The following is a 23,347-nucleotide window of genomic DNA, read 5'->3' as shown; positions in this document are numbered from 1 at the left end:
TGACTATCAGCTCTTGTAAAATTCCCTTAAGCCATAAAAGAGACCTTCTTTGCAGCTCTTCTCACTGCTCTGGTGAATTGAGGGATTCCCCTCTTGTAGCACAGAATGCAATGATAAGTTAAGGTAGGTGTTGTAAATCTTTCTAAATCACAAACAATTTACATATCTATAATTTTTATCATCTAAGACTATGGTACATTTGCAAATAGAGAGAAACATACCCCAACATTGGTGATTTGCTTTGTATGTTTTGCATGTGTTTCAGTTAATACACATTTACATACTTGTTAAAGGGGTTGTCCCGCGCCGAAACGTTTTTTTTTTTTTCAATAGCCCCCCCGTTCGGCGCGAGACAAACCCGATGCAGACGTTTAAAAAAAGAAACGGACAGTACTTACCCGAATCCCCGCGCTCCGGTGACTTCTTACTTACCTTGTGAAGATGACCTCCGGGATCTTCACCCTCGGTGGACCGCAGGTCTTCTGTGCGGTCCATTGCCGATTCCAGCCTCCTGATTGGCTGGAATCGGCACATGTGACGGGGCGGAGCTACGAGGAGCCGCTCTCCGCCACGAGCGGCCCCATTCAGAAGGGAGAAGACCGGACTGCGCAAGCGCGTCTAATCGGGCGATTAGACGCTGAAGATTAGACGGCACCATGGAGACGGGGACGCCAGCAACGGAACAGGTAAGTGAATAACTTCTGTATGGCTCATAATTAATGCACAATGTACATTACAAAGTGCATTAATATGGCCATACGGAAGTGTATACCCCCACTTTGTTTCGCGGGACAACCCCTTTAAGTCCAGTTTAAAAATTAGAAATGACAATGGCAAACATAGGTGATGAAGGTGAATTATTTATTAGTGACTATAAAAGGCGTCTAAAAATTTATTTGGGGTGCCAAGTGAGAAAAATTATTGCACACTGCCTGGCATACGTTTACAGTTAGCTTGGTCTTATGTGATGTCAATTCTTTGGATCACCGATTTAATACAATAAAGAAGATATGCCACCAGCATTTTGCACCAGATAAGAGTTCTTGCTGCTGATAACATTACTGAAAACAAGGAGGATTGGAATAAACTACAAAAACATAATCTTGTACTCACAGAAGCAACCATACAGAAAACTCTACAGGAGTTTTGGCAGTATAATACAGAGCAATTATTTGACACAGTGTCAAAGACTTTGTGCAGTAGACGCCTGCCACTTCCTCAAACACTGTATCAATATGGACAGTGGTATAAATGGAAGCAAGACCATTGCTCCAAATCTCAGTACACAAAAGATTAATTTAGCAGAAGGCCTCATTAGTCCATGGTGTCATTTCAGACCATGTTTTGAAACATACTTTTAACCCTTTCCAATCCAATTTTGGATTCAGGGTTTCCTAAAAGGCTTTCCTTTTCTGCTGTTATACAACAGTGCCATCTGCTGACTAAATAAAGCCAGAGTGTGTGTGCAACAGAGAGGCTTTGATAGCGGAGTGGCTGGCAATAGACAGTAAAAATACCCTGTCGGACGTCTTCTGACATTGGAGCTGTACAAGCTTTAATCAGAATGTAGGAAGATGTCAGGCAGTGGATTGGAAAGGGTTAAGACCAACAAAAATGACAAATTGCAGATGTGAGTAATGTGTGAAAAAATGTAATTATATTATATCATATTATTAATTATATCATGGTAAACATATGCAAGCATAAGACATATGCTTTGCTTAAAGTATATTTACATACAAAGGATCCACTTCAGATATATGTGTATTTACGGTGCAAAGCCCTATTCTAAAAAAATGTCAGATGCTATCTGTAGATACAAGGGTAGAGTGCCTCGTTAGCCACAGGAGCTTATTATAGGTAGGCCCAAAGGGCAAATGCTCACCCTAAATAATTGTGTGAGAGATACAACAGCTGACGGTACACAAGGTAAAGAAGGCACTGTCATCTAAGGATCATTGCCAGGAAGAGCAGGTTGACAAGATACAAGGGTATCCAAAGGAAAATAGGGATCAGGCATGACCTGAAGGCATCTTTACAAGGACCAATAGTCACCAGCATAATCGCTGAAATGAGCATTTATGGGCGACTGTTGGCCCATGTACACACGGCCCCCGACAGGGAATTGAGTGGGAGGTTGCTCAGTAGATGCCAGTTGTTCCATTTCTGTGAAATGCAACAGGAATGATTACTAATAGAGATGAGCGAAGTGCTCGGCCACGCCCCTTTTTCGCCCGAATACCGCGATTTCCGAGTACTTCCGTACTCGGGCGAAAAAATTCGGGGGGCGCCGTGGCGGCACGGGGGGTAGCAGTGGGGAGTGGGGGGGAGAGGGAGAGAGAGAGGGCTCCCCCCTGTTCCCCGCTGCTACCCCCACACCGCCACGCCTCTCCCCGCCCCCCGGCGCCCCACCGAATCTTTTCACCCGAGTACTGAAGTACTCGAAAATGGCGGTACTCGGGTGCGTAAGTACTCGAAACGAGTATGTTCGCTCATCTCTAATTTTTAAGCGACTTCTTGCTTAGTGTAACCAGGACTTCCTCAATCTCTGAGCAGCTGCCTGTTTGCAGTGAATGGAGGTAGGCAGCTTGAAGAGATCTCCAGGCCGGTCCACCTACATTCTCTAAACGACTATCGCCCCTGTGTGAAAGTCCATAATTGACAATTGCTGGAGCAGCTGTTGGGCGCTTATGGTACCTCAGATCAGTTAAATCAGGGACTGCAATCCAACAAGTTAGATTTACTTCATTTTATTTGATCCATCACGAGAAAATTGATAGTAAAAACGTAATTGATATGTGCCTAGTATTAATTGATCTTGATAACTCTATAATATCTCTTCGATGTTTCCCTTGATGACGGCATGATTAATTTTGTTATTTTAATTTTCTTTTCAGATTCTGCACCTACTTATACCACAAAAGTATCACTCAACTTACAGATTTAGGGTCTACAAATTTGAAGTCCAGTGAACAACTGTATGTTGACTTGCCCTTCTGGGTTCTGTTGTAATTATAACTTTGTTACTATGACTAACTTACCAGTATTATGTTAAAAATGGGGGGAAATGAACGAGTCCTGTAGATATGTATAAAGAACATCAGATGTGTTAATGGTCATTAAAAAAAAAATCTGCATGTCTGATATTCAGATATAAACAGACATCCCATTAGTCATGTTTATGGTTAAGGGCTGTCAACGGTGCATTTGAAAATATATCCTCTAATTTTAAAAGTAATCAAATAATAATAAAAAAGTATTGTAAAATTAAAATATAAAATGAACACTTTCCATGATTTATTTCAATACTTATCTAAATGTTATTACAGGCCAATTTACTACTTACAAGAGTCTGGGGAATTTTCCAGCAAGATGATCACAAGGAGCTGGCATGGATGAAAAAAAAGTGAATTTATAATATTATAATAGGACAAATTTCATTTTTTTTCCTTGCCAAATAGCACAGTGCATCAAAGTATGGTTCAGATGTGTCTTTCATTATCTTAACATAATCCTGAGATGTATGATACAAGATGGCAAGCTTTTCAAAAACACATGATTTTATGATACTCTGTCATGAGATCTCTATTAGAGATGAGCGAACGTACTCGTTTCGAGTAATTACTCGATCGAGCACCACGATTTTTGAGTACTTCATTACTCGGGTGAAAAGATTCGGGGGGCGCCGGGGGGAGGCGTGGCGGAGCGGGGGTAGCAGCGGGGAACAGGGGGGAGCCCTCTCTCCCTCTCCCCCCACTCCCCACTGCAACGGGGAGGGGTCAAAACAGGCACGTCACGGCGGGGAGGAGCCAAAAACTGGGGCGGGGGTCGAACACAGCGTGATGCTCAGTCGTGTAACGAGCACCACTGAGTACACTAATATTCAAACGAGCATCAAGCTTGGCAGAGTACGTTCACTCAACTCTAGTAACATGCAGAAATCCTGAAGACTAAAGAAAACAGAGAAGGACAAGATTATCTTCAATTTCCTATTTGTTTATTTCTAGGTGTAGTGCACCTTTAAGACTTTATACTGTCTTTAAAGTTAAATGACCTGGCTGGAGAGGGCTTTATTCAATAAGGTCATTTTGATAAAATTGAAATCAGATACAGAGGAGTGCATCCTAAGCAAAAACTGAAAGGACTGACTAAACAATCTGTATAAGTCAAGCATAACAAACGTGATGGCAATACAGCTGTCCATCATATCTAGTGTTATGTTTATAGGCAGAATGTCCTACAAATAATGCATCGCATTTTGGAAGAAGAGCTTGTGATGCTTTACTGCAAAGTTTGGTTATAGAGCTATAGATTTTAAAAGATAGTCCATTTATTATAAAAATTAATAGAATATCAAAGTTTTTTTGGAAGAAGCTAACAGCATCTGCAAAGGGTCACCTCCAACGCTTCAACTCAAACTGAACGGTGCGTATCCTAATCATTTGAAATATTCACTGATCTGCAAGACTGAATAATAGTGTTTACCCTTATGCAACAACACTTTACATAATCCATTATTCCATTTGTGTTTCTGATAGTCTTATACCTTGTAGTGCAGTACAAGCAACTGTACTTTAAAGTGGGCAGTGACATCTTTCTTTACATGGAAATTAATTAGCAAGTATCACAGTTTATCGCATCGCGAAGCACGGACTTGCAATGTTCGTGCAATGCAATGTGATTTTAACATTAGAAACTCCTGTTGACTTTCGTGATAAAAAATTGTGCGATTGTATCGCAGGCGGTAGCGATGCAAGATTATTCTCAGGAAAAAGCTACATAATCATGGGAACAAAGCTGCAATTGTTGCCCATGTGACAAAGGCCTAAAGCATATGCTATAAGTATGTTCAGAAGATTAGTTGGTTCTTTTTTCCCATTGACTGCGCTTTAGGGAAAACTGTAGGTAAAAATTGCACTTGTATTAGCAGCTTTAAACTTTTCCAATCCACTGTCTGACGTCTGAAGACACTATGATTTAAGGCTGTACAGCTTTGATATTGGAAGACGTCTTTCGGAGTTCTCTTACTGTATATTGCCAGCCTCTCTGCTGTCGGAGCCTATCCATGTCACATCATGCAGTACTGGCTTTAGCCAGCAGATAGCGCTGTTGTATAACGGCAGAAAAAGAGTAAGCCCCCTAGGAAAACCGGGATACAAATTGGATTGGAAAGGGTTAATAAAAGGGTTGGGGTATAGAAGTTTTAGGCCTCGTTCAGACGAGTGCTGCTTTCGCGCTGCTAAGCAGCAAGAAAACCGCGCTAGTACAGTACTGAAAAGATCGCGTGAACAGGTGACTTCAAGTTCAGTGAAGTCGCTCGGTCACACGATCCGAGGAGCGTACTGCGTGCTTTCAATGCTCCCTATGGAAAACGAGCTGCATAGATAGGACATGTACTATCTTTGCCCGCACTTCCGAGCCGACATGCAAGTTTGCACTCGCATGTCCTATCTTTGATAGACGTGCTGATTCAGCGTGTCTAATAGTCGTTCATGTGAATGTTTCTATAGAAATCTATTGGTCCTTATAGAAGCACATTCTGAGCGCTGCTTAGCAGAGCGAAAAACACGCTTGTCTGAACAAACCCTTCATAGAAGAGCCACTTTTGTAACCAATTCTTGTAAAATAAAAAAAAAACGAAGAAACAGTACATATAGTGGAAATTAAAAATGTCATACTGTTTTGTATCTACAGCTTTTATACAGACAAAGGCAACTCCATGGTAACTGAAAGAAGCAAACAAATAAACAAACAAACCTCCTTGGCAGTCTGATCTTGCAGTCACACTCCCATTTCTTCTATTCCTCCATAGAAGTGACTTGCAGTCGCAGGAAGCTGAGAATTAATGGATGACAATAGGATTGCAGAATACGCACAGGATTTGTTTGTAGTCTGACCATGGAGACAGATCTGCATAAAAATTGCAGAAATGCAACAATAGTAGATATTTTGTTTAGATTATATATTAGCAAAGTTATTTCACTCTTCATTCCTCGGGTGCACTGAAACAACTAGAGAAAAAAGAAACAGAAAAAACTCATTTTCAGTAGTGGTTTGTCGATTTTAAACAGTTTTGATATGCCCCATAATATGCCTCAATAATCTATTTTGAAAAAAAACAGGTAGTGGTGTCTCTTGATTACAGCCTCTTCTAGTACAGCAACAAGTCATAAAGTGTGGCTTTCCTCCGGAGGACAGTCAGTGTCAATTAACTACAATGGAAACTCATTGATTTCCAGGAGTTCTACGTTCTACTTCCTAGTCCAGGTCCCAGGGTGACGTAGATGTTTTTTGATGACACATCATAAGAGCATGGTGACCAATAACCTAGCAGTTCAGGTCCCAGTAGCAGAATGACATATGATCAGCTTTGCTGCAAAGTACATACAAGGTGAAATGAATTTGCCCAGAGTGGATATTCCCCAAAAAAAGAATATTACAAGGCCCAGATTCTTGGAGTAACAGTATTTTAACACGATGTCACTTACTGTATTTCTGAGTGTGGAGCACATTTCTACTACTTTGTTTTCTTAAATTCACAAATCAGTCTGATCTGTTTGTTACTTACCATAGATATGTAAGATGTGTATATATTAGTTAGGTACAAATGCTTGTAAAGTTCATATTCTGCAATGCACTGCAGTACTTGTATATGTATTTGCTATTTTCTCAATTGTAGATTCAAATATTTTTGTCTAGTATATTAAATAATGTGTCATTTAATACAAGATCATTTGTTTCCCTTTCATTATGTGTGATGTACAAGTACTTGCTAAGAACCCCTTTCAACCTCTTAATGCTATAGGATGTACAGATAGGATGTGCAGCGTCGGGGTATGTATGATCTCGCTTCATACAACCTGGGTGCAGGCTTTTTCTTACAGCCGACACCTTCCCGCAACAGCTCTGATAAACCACGCCACGCCACTCATCTGAGCTGTTAACCTTTTAAATGCCACTGTTAATTCTGACAGCGGCATCTAAATACTCTGACCGATGATTGGGGGTCCCATAAGGCCCCCCGCGCTGAGATCGCGGGTTGCCATGTGGGTGTAGTGGCAGCCGGGAGCCTTCTGGAAGGCCCTTGAGCTGTCATAGTAGAATGCCTATCAAGTCATGCCTATGTACTGGTCAAGGTAGACGTCATCCGAAAAAAAAAAAAATAAAGAATGCCAGAATAGTGCTTTTTGTAGGTTACCCTATCTCCAAGAAAAAGTGTAATAAAAAGCAATCAAAAAGTTGTATGTACTCCAGAATGGTACCATCAGAAACTATAAGATATCCCGCAAAAAATGAGCTCTCGCACAGCTATGTTGATAAAAAATAGAAGTTATGGTGGTCAGAAGATGGTGGCAGAAAATAATTCAAAAATTATATATCTTTGGAAAAAATTTAAAGTAGCACAACCGAAAAAAAAATTACAAAATTGGTATCGTAGTAATGGTACTGACCCATAGAATAAAGTTTCAGGTCATTTTTGTTGCAGTGTGTATGCTGTAGAAACAAGACGTACCCAAAGATGGAGGAATTTAACCCCTTCCCGCTGCAGGGCGTAAGTTTACGTCCTGGCAGCCTGGTACTTCCCGCAACAGGACGTAAACTTACGTCCTGGAGATAGCGCGGGATCACATATGATCCCGTGCTATCCCGCAGCGGGAGCCAGCTGTCAGTCACAGCCGGCGTCCCGCTGCAACAGCGGGGGGGCATCGGAGATGCGCGCCCCGCTGTTAACCCCTTCCCTGCCGCGATCTAAGTAGATCGCGGCAGGGAAAGAGTTCACAGAGGGAGCGCGGCTCCCTCTGTGTCTCCGGCCGGAACTCGCGATGTCATCGCGAGAGCCCGGCCTGTCACCATGGCAACAGGATGCCAGACACTGGCGTCCTGTATTGCCTATGCCTATAATCGCTGTACAAGCGATAAGGCATGGCAGAGCAGTAGCTCTGCCATGCCTTATACCAGCGATCATCAGGGCAGTGGTCAAAGTCCCTCAGAGGGACACAAACAGTGTAAAAAAAACAAAGATTAAAAACAGAATTTAAAAAAATGTAAAAAAAAGAGTAAAAAAACCCATTTTTTAATGCTTTTTGTCAGATTAGCATAAAAAAGGTAAAAAAAAAATAAAATCCCACATATTTGGTATTGTCGCGTCCGTAACGACGCGTACAATAAGTTGCACATGCTTTTAACTGTGCACGGAAAAAAACGCTAAATAAAACGCTAAAAAACTGAGGCAAAATGCTAATTTTTAGCATTTTGCCTCACTAAAAACGCAATAAAAGTGATCAAAAAAGCCGTATGTACCCCAAAATAATATCAATAAAATCTACAGCTTGTCTCACAAAAAATAAGCCCCACAGAGCGCCGTACATCAAAAAATAAAAAAGTTACAGGACTTTGAATTCAGCGATTTAGAAAAAAAAAAAAGATTACCCAGAAAAAGGGTTTTTATTGCAGAAAAGTGGGGAAAACCTAAAAAAAATGTAAGAATTTTGGTATCGTTGTAACCGTACCGGTCCGCAGAAAAAATGGAATGTCTCATTTATGCTGCATGATTAACGCTGTAAAAAATATATAAAAAAAATCTATGGCAGAATTGATGGGTTTTCTCTCCCTGCTATCATTAAAAAAAAAAAAAAAGTTTTACAATATAGTCTATGTACCCAAAAGTGGCACTGATAAAAACTACAGTTCGCCACGCAAAAAACAAGCCCTCATACGGCCGCGTCGACGGAAAAATAAAAAAGTTATGACTTTTGATAAACGGAGAAGAAAATCCGCCAAAAATTGTTGCGTCCTTAAGCCCAAAATAGGCCATGTCATGAAGGGGTTAAGGGGTTTTTTTTCGTTTTGCTCCACTTAAATTTTTTTTACATTTTTCAGTACATTATATGGTCCTTTAAATAGTACCATTGAAAAATATGACTTGTCCCGCAAAAAACAAGCCCTCATACAGCTATTTGGATGGATAAATAAAAGTTATGCTTTTTTTTTTTTTTAAGGGAGAAGGAAAAACCAAAAATGGAAAAAAAAGGACCACTCTGACAAAAATACATTTTTCCATGCCTGTCCTCCTCACTTGATTGTTTGCTTCACTTTGGAAGTCTCCACTAAGTATTCCAGAGACTTCCAAGCAGAGCAGCTTCCTGTCAGCCACCACCTTGAGGGTTAGATTTTTTTACTTTCAAGTTCACAGCGGTGATAGCTGTGTTACAGAGGCTGTGTGATCATAATCAGTAACTTTGATAGGCGTTCTTGTGATCCCCTTAGGCAGTTTATGTATTAGGCTTCATGTAACCATACAACACAGACTGAACAAGTGACTAGTTTCAGACAGCATAACCCCAAGCAGATCTGAGCTGGTCAGAATTGAGATCACATGACCATCAGAGGAGAAAGAGGCCAGGAGTTTCAAATACAAAGAAATAACTAACCAAGACAACACTTGTTCATTTATATATACTCGGAGGGTAGCTATATAATGGACAGAGAAAAAAATAATCACTGGAGTGGCCCTTTAATAAAAACATGCCTCTGGGATTTAAGGAAAATGAGTTTATAAACCATGGGACTAGGAAATTCTGGTCAAAATTAAGAAACTGCACGACTATACATTCAAAATAGATTTCTTTCTGCGTTCACATTGAGACTGATTTATGATCAACAGGTAAGTAACTTATATGTGATTACGGTAAGCCATATTGTAGGGCATGTTTCCTTAGGATTTCCGTACAAATATATCAAAATATACTCTTATAGCTCCTTTTAAGCAATGCAATACATGGAATAAGATTGTGTTCAGGCTGAATCCAATATTTATCAAGCCCCCAACACTCTTTTTCTAACCCTTGCAAAGTGTGCTGTGTGTCTTACAGAGTAAGGCCGGTTTCACATCTGGCTGGAGGTTCAGATGTAGAGGTTCTGTCACAGAAAATACCAGAAGAAAAAGGACTGCATAAAAACTGGGCAGCTAGACAGAAAGTGGGCAGACCCCATTATATTCAATATGGTCTGATAAGCACTGTTCCGTTTAGAGACAGAACCGTTCTACCGCAGGGATTCCCCTTTCCTGCTCCCCGAAAGGAGCAAGAAAGCGTTATCCCCAACACTGATGTGAAACCACCCTAAATGGTCAGTAACTAGGCTATGCTTATCAAACATCATATGCATTGTTGATTATTGCAGTGTACACTATTATGACGTTATATAGTGGCATACCAATTGGCACAATAATAAATATGCCCCCTTAGTTCACCTACAATATGAGATACAAGTTGGAGTAATGTGATGTAAATAAGTATAGTATGTTTGCCATTTTTACGCCTCTCCAGAAAATATACAGTATGCTCCTCCGAATCATAGTATAACACTGCGTACTCTTTGTGAGAAAAATCATCATTGGAGGTAAGAATATTTTTTTGCAATATTTATAAGACTAATAAGATTTGTATTATAATATGTTTAGGTTTAAGAAATGCAAATTTAAGAGACTTGCAAATTCACAATTGTGAGTGCATCTGCATTACTTTTAGATTAAGATTAGTAATAAAGGGGAGAAGCATTGGCAGGACAGGAGGTTTCAGTACTGTAAGTCATTAACAGCTCAGGAGAAGAGTCAAGGAAGATAATGTCAGGTGGACGAAAATAGCATTTTCTCTGGATCATAAGAATGCCTCTGCACCACTATGATTACTCCTTATAGTCTATTACAGAACGTTGGAAAGAGCACAGGATCATCAGTGCAGGCGACAGCATGTTCATCAAGAGATTGTGACAAAGTGCACAAATAAACCTGGAAGATAGGAGCAGCATTCTATTACAGTAAAAGACTGGCTGTGTAATTAATTTTACAACATATACATTCATATATATTCCTTTCAGGCCATAGATAAATTGTAGGTTCAGGGAATACAAGGAAATGTCTTGCCAAAACTATAAAGAATTTACAAAATTTGGACTTAAAGCCGAATTACTAAATATTATTGCTCTGTAGTACCTGCAGATGTCCATGGGTTTATAGTTTTATTCAGGGGAACATTTTCTTGCACAGGTGTATCTGCTCTTGATCTGGAATGCAATGCTGTTAACCAATTATTGGATGCTGTAGGCCAGAAATTAGTAAAACCGCAAAAAGCAGGCCCCTCTTTAAGAATAATCCAGATGTACAAGCATTTATTTAGCGAAGAGGTCACCATAGGAAAAAAATATATATATCTATTAGGGATGAGCAAATACTCGCTAAGGCACTACTCATTTGAGTAATGTGCCTTAGACGAGTATCTCCCTGCTCGTCCTTAAAAATTCGTGGACCACCGCGGCTGACAGGTGAGTCGCGGTGGGGAGCAGGGGAGAGCGGGCGGGAGAGAGAGATCTCCCCTCCGTTCCTGCCCGCTCTCCCCCGCAGCTCCCCGCCCCCCCCCCCCCCGAATCTTTAGGGACAAGCCGGGAGATACTCGTCTAAGGCACATTACTCGAGCGAGTAGTGCCTTAGCGAGTATACTTGCTCATCCCTAATATCTATATATCAACAGACAGTATTTACAATTAATGCCATATACAAGACATAAGAATTGGTACCTTATCCTGTAATTAAATCATCGTCAGCATCATATTATTGTCTAGAATGTTAAAGTATAAATCCATGTTCATGATTCTACAACCACTACAACCGACAGACCAAGACCATGCCACATAAAACACCCCCAGACCATAACAGAACCTTCAACATACTTAACTGTTGGCATAACACACTCAGGTAAAGGGTGTTTTCCAGGCATCCTCTACACCCAGGTACATCCATCTGTTTTGAAGATGAAGTACTATGATTTGTTACCCCATCAAATGTTCTACAATTGCCCAACTGTTCAATGACGATACTCCTTGCACTATTCTAGACAGGTCAGTGCATCTTTTTTGAAAGAACTCACTGGATGTTTGCAGGAAGAATGGACAGAAAAACCTGACGCCGCGTGTGTTAGCCAATCACAGCATTAGCTTTCTGAAGGCAGGGATTTCTAGCCCCGCATCCAGAAAGAAATGCTCTGTCGGGGACAAGGAGGGAGCAACAGCCTGAAGCAGCGCCGTAGAACGCCGGGGGAGGTGAGTACAGATTTTCTTTTTTACACCGTATTCCAGGCGTATAAGGCGACAGTTGGGGGGGGGGGTCGTCTTATATGCCCCGTCGCCTTATACACCGGAATATATGGTATATATATATAAAAAAAATACTACTTTTGATTCTTCCTCAGTTGTCCAATTGCTTTTGGTAGGATAGTGTATTTTAAACTAAAAATAGATGCAAATTATAGAAATGTAGAATATGAAAAACATTCATAGAGACCCAATAGGGCAAGACTTCAGATTACGAAACTCTTGATTTGATTATATAGGGACAGAAGGGGGAACAGCCTTTCAGATTATAACCAAGTCACCCTCCTTGTTTCTCATTTCATCCAAGTGGCTATGGACCAAAAGGCTTTTACGTTAGGTCCTCTTCCAACAGGTAATACTTAGTTTATAGGTAAAGACTTTATTAAAATCAGGATTAGCTTTGAGGATCAGTCAATATTTAGTTACATTTCGGGTCACTTCAGATGTGTATCCAGCATACAAGTCTATCCATCTGAAGAATTTGTTTGCATCAGTAGTAGGGGGTTTACAGGACAAGAGTCTTACTTGTTCATTCTTTTTTGCCCTATAACAGGCCTTTCTTGGCATCCTGGATGGGCAGTCTATGGCTTCAAATCTATGAAAGAGGCGATTGCATTAGCTATGAAAGGCAGATTCAGTTTTCCTGGCTTGGAAATATTGACAAGTTTAAATATTTCTTCTTAATGGCATCAGATGCCAACCGTCCCAGTAGAGTAGATTATTATTGGATGTGGGTTTGCCACAAGTATCAGCATGAATATGACCCATAGTGTTGATTTTCTGATCTAAAAAAGTTTAAAAAGTTGGATGTCAGACATATAGAGATGAGCGAGCACCAAAATGCTCGGGTGCTCGTTACTTGGGACGAACTTTTCGCGATGCTCGAGGGTTCGTTTCGAGTAACGAACCCCATTGAAGTCAATGGGCGACCCGAGCATTTTTGTATTTCGCCGATGCTCGCTAAGGTTTCCTTGTGTGAAAATCTGGGCAATTCAAGAAATTGATGGGAACGACACAGCAACGGATAGGGCAGGCGAGGGGCTACATGTTGGACTGCATCTCAAGTTCACAGGTCCCACTATTAAGCCACAATAGCGGCAAGAGTGGGCCCCCCCCCTCCCAAAAACTTTTACTTCTGAAAAGCCCTCATTAGCATGGCATACCTTAGCTAAGCACCACACTACCTCCAACTAAGCACAATCACTGCCTGCATGACACTCCGCTGCCACTTTTCCTGGATTACATGCTGCCCAACCGCCCCCCTTCCCCCCCACAGTGCACACCAAAGTGTCCCTGCGCAGCCTTCAGCTGCCCTAATGCCACACCACCCTCATGTCTATTTAGAAGTGCGTCTGCCATGAGGAGGAACCGCAGGCACACACTGCAGAGGTTGGCACGGCTAGGCAGCGACCCTCTTTAAAAGGGGCAGGGTGATAGCCCACAATGCTGTACCGAAGCAATGAGAAATAGAATCCTGTGCCACGGCCATCAGGAGCTGCACACGTGGGCATAGCAATGGGGAACCTATGTGCCACCCACTATTCATTCTGTCAAGGTGTCTCTGCATGCCCCAGTCAGACCGGGCTTTTTAATTCATAGACACAGGCAGGTACAACTCCCTATTGTGAAGTCCCTGTCGACCGACAGCATGGGTGGGTGCCAGGAAGCCACCGGCGGTACATAAAAATATCCCATTGCATTGCCCAACACAGCTGAGGTAGTAATGTCGTGCTTAATGCAGGTGGGCTTCGGCCCACACTGCATGCCCCAGTCAGACTGGGGTTCTTTACAAGTGGACACATGTAGGTTAAACTCCGTGTGCACCTACAGCATGGGTGGCTCCCTGGAACCCACCGGCGATACACAAAAATATCCCATTGCATTGCCCAACACAGCTGAGGTAGTAATGTCGTGCTTAATACAGGTGGGCTTCGGCCCACACTGCATGCCCCAGTCAGACTGGGGTTCTTTAGAAGTGGACACAGATGCATTTATAATTCCCTGTGGACCCACAGCATGGGTGGGTGCCAGGAAGCCACCGGCGGTACATAAAAATATCCCATTACATTGCCCAACACAGCGGATGTAACGTCAGCTGTAATGCAGGTGGGCTAAAAATTAATTTGATTACACTGTAGGCGAAGGCCCACAAAAATTGCTGTATCAACTGTACTAATGTACATCAGAAAAATTGGCCCTGGCCAACCAAGAGGGCAGGTGAAACCCATTAATCGCTTTGGTTAATGTGGCTTAAGTGGTAACTAGGCCTGGAGGCAGCCCAGTTTAACGAAAAATTGGTTCAAGTTAAAGTTTCAACGCTTTTAAGAGCATTGAAACATATAAAAATTGTTTAGAAAAATTAGATGAGTGAGCCTTGTGGCCCTAAGAAAAATTGCCCGTTCAGCGTGATTACGTGAGGTTTCAGGAGCAGGAGGAGGAGGAGGAATATTAGACACAGATTGATGAAGCAGAAATGTCCCCGTTTTGGATGGTGAGAGAGAACGTAGCTTCCATCCGCGGGTGCAGCCTACGTATTGCTTACGTATCGCTGCTGTCCGCTGGTGGAGAAGAGAAGTCTGGGGAAATCCAGGCTTTGTTCATCTTGATGAGTGTTAGCCTGTCGGCACTGTCGGTTGACAGGCGGGTACGCTTATCTGTGATGATTCCCCCAGCCGCACTAAACACCCTCTCCGACAAGACGCTAGCCGCAGGACAAGCAAGCACCTCCAGGGCATACAGCGCTAGTTCAGGCCACGTGTCCAGCTTCGACACCCAGTAGTTGTAGGTGGCAGAGGCGTCACGGAGGACGGTCGTGCGATTCGCTACGTACTCCCTCACCATCCTTTTACAGTGCTCCCACCGACTCAGCCTTGACTGGGGAGCGGTGACACAGTCTTGGTGGGGAGCCATAAAGCTGTCCAGGCCCTTAAAGACTGTTGCACTGCCTGGGCTGTACATGCTGCTCGATCTCCGCACCTCCCCTGCTACCTGGCCCTCGGAACTGCGCCTTCTGCCACTAGCGCTGTCGGATGGGAATTTTACCATCAGCTTGTCCGCCAGGGTCCTGTGGTATAGCAACACTCTCGAACCCCTTTCCTCTTCGGGAATGAGAGTGGGAAGGTTCTCCTTATAGCGTGGGTCGAGCAGTGTGTACACCCAGTAATCCGTAGTGGCCAGAATGCGTGCAACGCGAGGGTCACGAGAAAGGCATCCTAACATGAAGTCAGCCATGTGTGCCAGGGTACCTGTACGCAACACATGGCTGTCTTCACTAGGAAGATCACTTTCAGGATCCTCCTCCTCCTCCTCATCCTCCTCAGGCCATACACGCTGAAAGGATGACAGGCAAGCAGCAGGGGCACCGTCAGCAATGGGCCAAGCTGTCTCTTCTCCCTCCTCCTCATCCTCCTCATGCTCCTCCTCCTCCTCCTCCTGAATGCGCTGAGATATAGACAGGAGGGTGCTCTGACTATCCAGCGACATACTGTCTTCCCCCGCCTCCGTTTCCGAGCGCAAAGCATCTGCCTTTATGGTTTGCAGGGAACTTCTCAAGATGCATAGCAGAGGAATGGTGACGCTAATGACTGCAGCATCGCCGCTCACCACCTGGGTAGCCTGCTCAAAGTTTCCAAGGACCTGGCAGCCAACCAGGCCCACTCTTCTGACTCCCACTGCGCCGCCCATGTTGGAGTTGGTATTCCACGATAGCTCTACGCTGCTCATAGAGCCTGGCCAACATGTGGAGCGTAGAGTTCCACCGTGTGGGCACGTCGCACAGCAGTCGGTGCACTGGCAGATTAAAGCAATGTTGCAGGGTGCGCAGGGTGGCAGCGTCCGTGTGGGACTTGCGGAAATGTGCACAGAGCCGGCGCACCTTTACGAGCAGGTCTGACAAGCGTGGGTAGCTTTTCAGAAAGCGCTGAACCACCAAATTAAAGATGTGAGCCAGGCATGGCACGTGCGTGAGGCTGCCGAGCTGCAGAGCCGCCACCAGGTTACGGCCGTTGTCACACACGACCATGCCCGGTTGGAGGCTCAGCGGCGCAAGCCAGCGGTCGGTCTGCTCTGTCAGACCCTGCAGCAGTTCGTGGGCCGTGTGCCTCCTATCTCCTAAGCTGAGTAGTTTCAGCACGGCCTGCTGACGCTTGCCCACCGCTGTGCTGCCACGCCGCGCGACACCGACTGCTGGCGACGTCCTGCTGCTGCTGACACATCTAGATTGCGAGACAGAGGTTGAGGAGGAGGAGGAGGGTGCTTTAGTGGAAGAAGCATACACCGCCGAACATACCACCACCGAGCTGGGGCCCGCAATTCTGGGGGTGGGTAGGACGTGAGCGGTCCCAGGCTCTGACTCTGTCCCAGCCTCCACTAAATTCACCCAATGTGCCGTCAGGGAGATGTAGTGGCCCTGCCCGCCTGTGCTTGTCCACGTGTCCGTAGTTAAGTGGACCTTGCCACTAACCGCATTGGCGAGGGCGCGTACAATGTTGCGGGAGACGTGGTCGTGCAGGGCTGGGACGGCACATCGGGAAAAGTAGTGGCGACTGGGAACTGAGTAGCGCGGGGCCGCCGCCGCCATCATAGCTTTGAAAGCCTCCGTTTCCACGACCCTATACGGCAGCATCTCAAGGCTGATAAATTTGGCTATGTGGACGGTTAACGATTGAGCGTGCGGGTGCGTGGCGGCGTACTTGCGCTTGCACTCCAACACTTGCGCTAGCGACGACTGGACTGTGCGGTGCGAGACATTGGTGGATGGGGCCGAGGACAGCAGAGGTGAGGGTGTGGGTGCAGGCCATGAGACGGTAGTGCCTGTGTCCTGAGAGGGGGGTTGTATCTCAGTGGCAGGTTGGGGCACAGGGGGAGAGGCAGCGGTGCAAACCGGAGGCGGTGAACGGCCTTCGTCCCACCTTGTGGGGTGCTTGGCCATCATATGTCTGCGCATGCTGGTGGTGGTGAGGCTGTTGGTGGTGGCTCCCCGGCTGATCTTGGTGTGACAAAGGTTGCACACCACTGTTCGTCGGTCGTCAGGCGTCTCTGTGAAAAACTGCCAGACCTTAGAGCACCTCGGCCTCTGCAGGGTGGCATGGCGCGAGGGTGCGCTTTGGGAAACAGTTGGTGGATTATTCCGTCTGGCCCTGCCTCTACCCGTGGCCACCGCACTGCCTCTTGCAACCTGCCCTGCTGCTGCCCGTGCCTCCCCCTCTGAAGACCTGTCCTGTGTAGGCGTTGCACACCAGGTGGGGTCAGTCACCTCATCGTCCTGCTGCTCTTCCTCCGAATCCTCTGTGCGCTCCTCCCTCGGACTTACTGCCCTTACTACTACCTCATTGCAAGACAACTGTGTCTCATCGTCATCGTCCTCCTCACACACAGAAAGTTCTTGAGACAGTTGCCGGAAGTCCCCAGCCTCATTCCCCGGACCCCGGGAACTTTGCAATGGTTGTGCATCAGTGACGATAAACTCCTCTGGTGGGAGAGGAACCACTGCTGCCCAATCTGAGCAGGGGCCCGAGAACAGTTCCTGGGAGTCTTCCCGCTCCTGAGCATGTGTCATTGTAGTGGAGTGAGGAGGCTGGGAGGAAGGAGGAGCAGCAGACAGAGGATTCGGATTTGCAGCAGTGGACGGCGCAGAACTGTGGCTGGACGATAGGTTGCTCGAAGCACTTTCTGCCATCCAGGACAGGACCTGCTCACACTGCTCATTATCTAATAAAGGTCTCCCACGTGGACCCATTAATTGGGCGATGAATGTGGGGACGCCAGAAACGTGCCTCTCTCCTAATCGCGCAGCAGTCGGCTGCGACACACCTGGATCAGGAGCTCGGCCTGTGCCCACACCCTCACTTGGCCCTCCGCGTCCTCGGCCGCGTCCTCTAGGCCTACCCCTACCCCTCAGCATGCTGTATTACCAATGATTTTATTTCACAGGCAGGAAATAAATTGGCGCAAGCCTGCAGGCCAAATATAATTTTTTAACTTTTTTTAAAAAGGAAAGGCCCACTGCCTCTAGTGAATGAATAATAAGTTTAATAACTGTGTTGCGGCCCTGCAAAAGTGTCTCAGAACTTTACTGTTGCAGAGTTATTAACTGTGGCAGAGCAGGTATTTCCCAGGCAGGAAAGAAATTGGCGCAAGGCTGCACTCAACCGTAGCTGGTTGCGTCTGATTTTTGTACGTTCTCCACGCAGCACACACGTACACAGAGCCCTTAGGACTGACAGAGGCAGGGCAAATATACTTTTTTCCTTTTTGTTTTAAAGGAAAGGCCCACTGTGCCTATTCAATGACTAATATAACTGTGTTGCGGCCCTGCAAAAGTGTCACAGAACTTTACTGTTGCAGAGTTATTAACTGTGGCAGAGCAGGTATTTCCCAGGCAGGAAAGAAATTGGCGCAAGGCTGCACTCAACCGTAGCTGGTTGCGTCTGATTTTTTTTACGTTCTCCACACAGCACACACGTACACAGAGCCCTTAGGACTGACAGAGGGAGGACAAATATACTTTTTTCCCTTTTGTTTAAAAGGAAAGGCCCACTGTGCCTATTCAATGACTAATATAACTGTGTTGCGGCCCTGCAAAAGTGTCACAGAACTTTACTGTTGCAGAGTTATTAACTGTGGCAGAGCAGGTATTTCCCAGGCAGGAAAGAAATTGGCGCAAGGCTGCACTCAACCGTAGCTGGTTGCGTCTGATTTTTTTACGTTCTCCACGCAGCACACACGTACACAGAGCCCTTAGGACTGACAGAGGCAGGGCAAATATATTTTTTTCCCTTTTGTTTAAAAGGAAAGGCCCACTGTGCCTATTCAATGACTAATAACTGTGTTGTGGCCCTGCCTACACAATTCTGTGCCTGTAGTATCAATGCAGGGTGCAATGCTCTGCACCGCCGATTTTGAGAAAAAAAAAAAAAAGCAACACAGCTAACAGCAGCCTGCACAGTACTCCACACAGTTAAATGTGGCCCTAGAAAGGACCGTTGAGGTTCTTGAAGGCTACACTCACTCCTAACACTCTCCCTGCCTAAGCACCACTTCTGTCCCTAATGCCGGGTGCAATGCTCTGCACTGTCGATTTTGAGAAGAAAAAAAAATTTCTCCACTGCTAACAGCAGCCTGCACACACGTAGATGTGGCCCTAAGAAGGACCGTTGGGGTTCTTGAAGCCTACACTCACTACAAACACTCTCCCTACAGCAACTCCAATAGAACAGCACTGTCCCTCAGCTAACTCACAAGGCATGTGTGGCGAGCCGCGGGAGGGGCCGACTTTTATACTCGGGTGACATCTGATCGCCCCAGCCACTCACAGCAGGGGGGTGGTATAGGGCTTGAACGTCACAGGGGGAAGTTGTAATGCCTTCCCTGTCTTTTAATTGGCCAGAAAAGCGCGCTAACGACTCAGAGAGGAAACTGAAAGTAACCCGAACACCGCGTGGTGCTCGTTACGAGTAACGAGCATCACGAACACGCTAATATTCGCCCGAGCATCAAGCTCGGACGAGTACGTTCGCTCATCTCTACAGACATAGATTTCATTCTTATGTTATTGTTATTTAAGCCTGCTATAAAGACTTCACACTATTCCTTTTCTCCATACGATCCATAGTATGATCACGTTGACTTTTTATCGCCTCCAAAATAAAATGTGATTGGTGTGCAAATCAAGAGGAAACATAGGTAGCTTCCCACCACCCTAAAAATAATTTCTCACATTATATGGCACACAGGGTGTGCCCAATGCAGTGAAAAAAAACATGTAATTGAAAAAACATTGTGGCAAGAACAAAATCAAGCAAGTAGATAAAGCAATTCTAAAGAAAATATTCTACAGCCTGGAAAGAAAATATTCTACAGCCTGAATACCTAGATTGTATGTTATGTTGCTGTGCAATGATTCAACATCTATGCTTGCCAAAAAAAACTGTGTTAGTGACTGGGATCTCATGGATATGAGTATTTGTGTCAATAGTAGAGATGAGCGAACACCAAAATGTTCGGGTGTTCGTTATTCGTAACGAACTTCCCGTGATGCTCGAGGGTTCGTTTCGAACAACGAACCCCATTGAAGTCAATGGGCGACCAGAACATTTTTGTATTTCGCCGATGCTCGCTAAGGTTTTCATGTGTGAAAATCTGGGCAATTCAGGAAAGTGATGGGAATGACACAGTGACGGATAGGGCAGGCGAGGGGCTACATGTTGGGCTGCATCCTAAGTTCACAGGTCCCACTATTAAGCCACAATAGCGGCAAGAGTGGGCCCCCCCCCCCTCCCAACAACTTTTACTTCTGAAAAGCGCTCATTAGCATGGCATACCTTTGCTAAGCACCACACTACCTCCAACAAAGCACAATCACTGCCTGCATGACACTCCGCTGCCACTTCTCCTGGGTTACATGCTGACCAACCGCCCCCCCTCCCCCCCACAGCGCACACCAAAGTGTCCCTGGGCAGCCTTCAGCTGCCCTCATGCCACACCACGCTCATATCTATTTAGAATTGCGTCTGCCATGACGAGGGACCGCAGGCACACACTGCAGAGGTTGGCACGGCTAGGCAGCGACCCTCTTTAAAAGTGGCGGAGCGATAGCCCACAATGCTGTACAGAAGCAATGAGAAATAGAATCCTGTGCCACCGCCATCAGAAGCTGCACACGTGGGCATAGCAATGGGGAACCTATGTGCCACACACTATTCATTCTGTCAAGGTGTCTGCATGCCCCAGTCAGACCGGGCTTTTTAATTCATAGACACAGGCAGGTACAACTCCCTATTGTGAAGTCCCTGTCGACCCACAGCATGGGTGGCTCCCTGGAACCCACCGGTGGTACACAGAAATATCCCATTGCATTGCCCAACACAGCTGAGGTAGTAATGTCGTGCTTAATGCAGGTGGGCTTCGGCCCACACTGCATGCCCCAGTCTGACTGGGGTTCTTTATAAGTGTACAGATGTAGTAAAAACTCCGTGTGCACCTACAGCATGGGTGGGTGCCAGGAAGCCACCGGCGGTACATAGAAATATCCCATTGCATTGCCCAACACAGCTGAGGTAGTAATGTTGTGCTTAACCCTTTCCAATCCAATTTGTATATGGTTTTCCTAGGGGGCTTACTCTTTTTCTGCCGTTATACAACGGCGCTATATGCTGGCTAAAGCCAGTACTGCATGAGCTGACACGTAGGATAGGCTCCGACAGCAGAGAGGCTGGCAATATACAGTAAGAGAACCCCGACGGACGTCTACCAACAACGGAGCTGTACAGCCTTAAACCCTAATGTCTTCACAGGTCACACAGTGGACTGGAAAGGGTTAATGCAGGTGGGTTTCGGCCCACACTGCATGCCCCAGTCAGACTGGGTTTCTTTATAAGTGGAAACAGATGCATTTATAATTCCCTGTGGACCCACTGCCTGGGTGGGTGCCAGGAAGCCACCGGCGGTACATAGAAATATCCCATTGCATTGCCCAACACAGCTGAGGTAGTAATGTTGTGCGTAATACAGGTGGGCTTCGGCCCACACTGCATGCCCCAGTCAGACTGGGGTTCTTTAGAAGTGTACAGATGTATTAAAAACTCCGTGTGCACCTACAGCATGGGTGGCTCCCTGGAACCCACCGGCGGTACACAAAAATATCCCATTGCATTGCCCAACACAGCTGAGGTAGTAATGTCGTGCTTAATGCAGGTGGGCTTCGGCCCACACTGCATGCCCCAGTCAGACTGGGGTTCTTTACAAGTGGACACATGTAGGTTAAACTCCCTGTGGACCCACTGCCTGGGTGGGTGCCAGGAAGCCACCGGCGGTACATAGAAATATCCCATTGCATTGCCCAACACAGCTGAGGTAGTAATGTTGTGCGTAATACAGGTGGGCTTCGGCCCACACTGCATGCCCCAGTCAGACTGGGGTTCTTTAGAAGTGTACAGATGTATTAAAAACTCCGTGTGCACCTACAGCATGGGTGGCTCCCTGGAACCCACCGGCGGTACACAAAAATATCCCATTGCATTGCCCAACACAGCTGAGGTTACGTCAGCTGTAATGCAGGTGGGCTAAAAATTAATTTGATTACACTGTAGGCGAGGGCCCACAAAAATTGCTGTATCAACAGTACTAATGTACATCCCAAAAATTGGCCATGGCCAGCCAAGAGGGCAGGTGAAACACATTAATCGCTTTGGTTAATGTGGCTTAAGTGGTAACTAGGCCTGGAGGCAGCCCAGTGTAACGAAAAATTGGTTCAAGTTAAAGTTCCAATGCTTTTAAGCGCATTGAAACTTTTAAAAATTGTTCTGAAAAATTATTTGAGTGAGCCTTGTGGCCCTAAGAAAAATTGCCCGTTCAGCGTGATTACGTGAGGTTTCAGGAGGAGGAGCAGGAGGAGGAGGAGGAATATTAGACACAGATTGATGAAGCAGAAATGTCCCCGTTTTGGATGGTGAGAGAGAACGTAGCTTCCATCCGCGGGTGCAGCCTACGTATTGCTTACGTATCGCTGCTGTCCGCTGGTGGAGAACAGAAGTCTGGGGAAATCCAGCCTTTGTTCATCTTGATGAGTGTTAGCCTGTCGGCACTGTCGGTTGACAAGCGGCTACGCTTATCTGTGATGATTCCCCCAGCCGCACTAAACACCCTTTCCGACAAGACGCTAGCCGCAGGACAAGCAAGCACCTCCAGGGCATACAGCGCGAGTTCAGGCCACGTGTCCAGCTTCGACACCCAGTAGTTGTAGGGGGCAGAGGCGTCACCAAGGATGGTCGTGCGATCCGCTACGTACTCCCTCACCATCCTTTTACAGTGCTCCCGCCGACTCAGCCGTGACTGGGGAGCGGTGACACAGTCTTGGTGGGGAGCCATAAAGCTGGCCAGGCCCTTAAAGACTGTTGCACTGCCTGGGATGTACATGCTGCTCGATCTACGCACATCCCCTGCTACCTTGCCCTCGGTACTGCGCCTTCTGCCACTAGCGCTGTCGGCTGGGAATTTTACCATCAGCTTGTCCGCAAGGGTCCTGTGGTATAGCAACACTCTCGAACCCCTTTCCTCTTCGGGAATCAGAGTGGGCAGGTTCTCCTTATACCGTGGATCGAGCAGTGTGTACACCCAGTAATCCGTCGTGGCCAGAATGCGTGCAACGCGAGGGTCACGAGAAAGGCATCCTAACATGAAGTCAGCCATGTGTGCCAGGGTA

At 45.7% G+C, this 23,347-nt stretch overlaps 1 protein-coding gene across 1 annotated transcript in view; it reads left to right on the top strand.

Moving 5' to 3' along the window:
* The window catches only part of LRRC2 (leucine rich repeat containing 2), a 218,945-nt gene extending 215,834 nt beyond the window's left edge, over window positions 1-3,111 (top strand). Inside the window, exon 8 of the mRNA XM_066601996.1 lies at window positions 2,898-3,111. Coding sequence (XP_066458093.1) covers window positions 2,898-2,947 — 50 coding nt within the window. The 3' untranslated portion in view covers window positions 2,948-3,111. The remainder of the gene's footprint in view (window positions 1-2,897) is intronic.
* Window positions 3,112-23,347: the final 20,236 nt, after the last annotated feature.

This window comes from Eleutherodactylus coqui, chromosome 5 (genome assembly GCF_035609145.1).
Source record: "Eleutherodactylus coqui strain aEleCoq1 chromosome 5, aEleCoq1.hap1, whole genome shotgun sequence".
Taxonomy (NCBI): Eukaryota; Metazoa; Chordata; class Amphibia; order Anura; family Eleutherodactylidae; genus Eleutherodactylus; species Eleutherodactylus coqui.
This window is presented reverse-complemented; position numbering and strand designations above follow the sequence as displayed.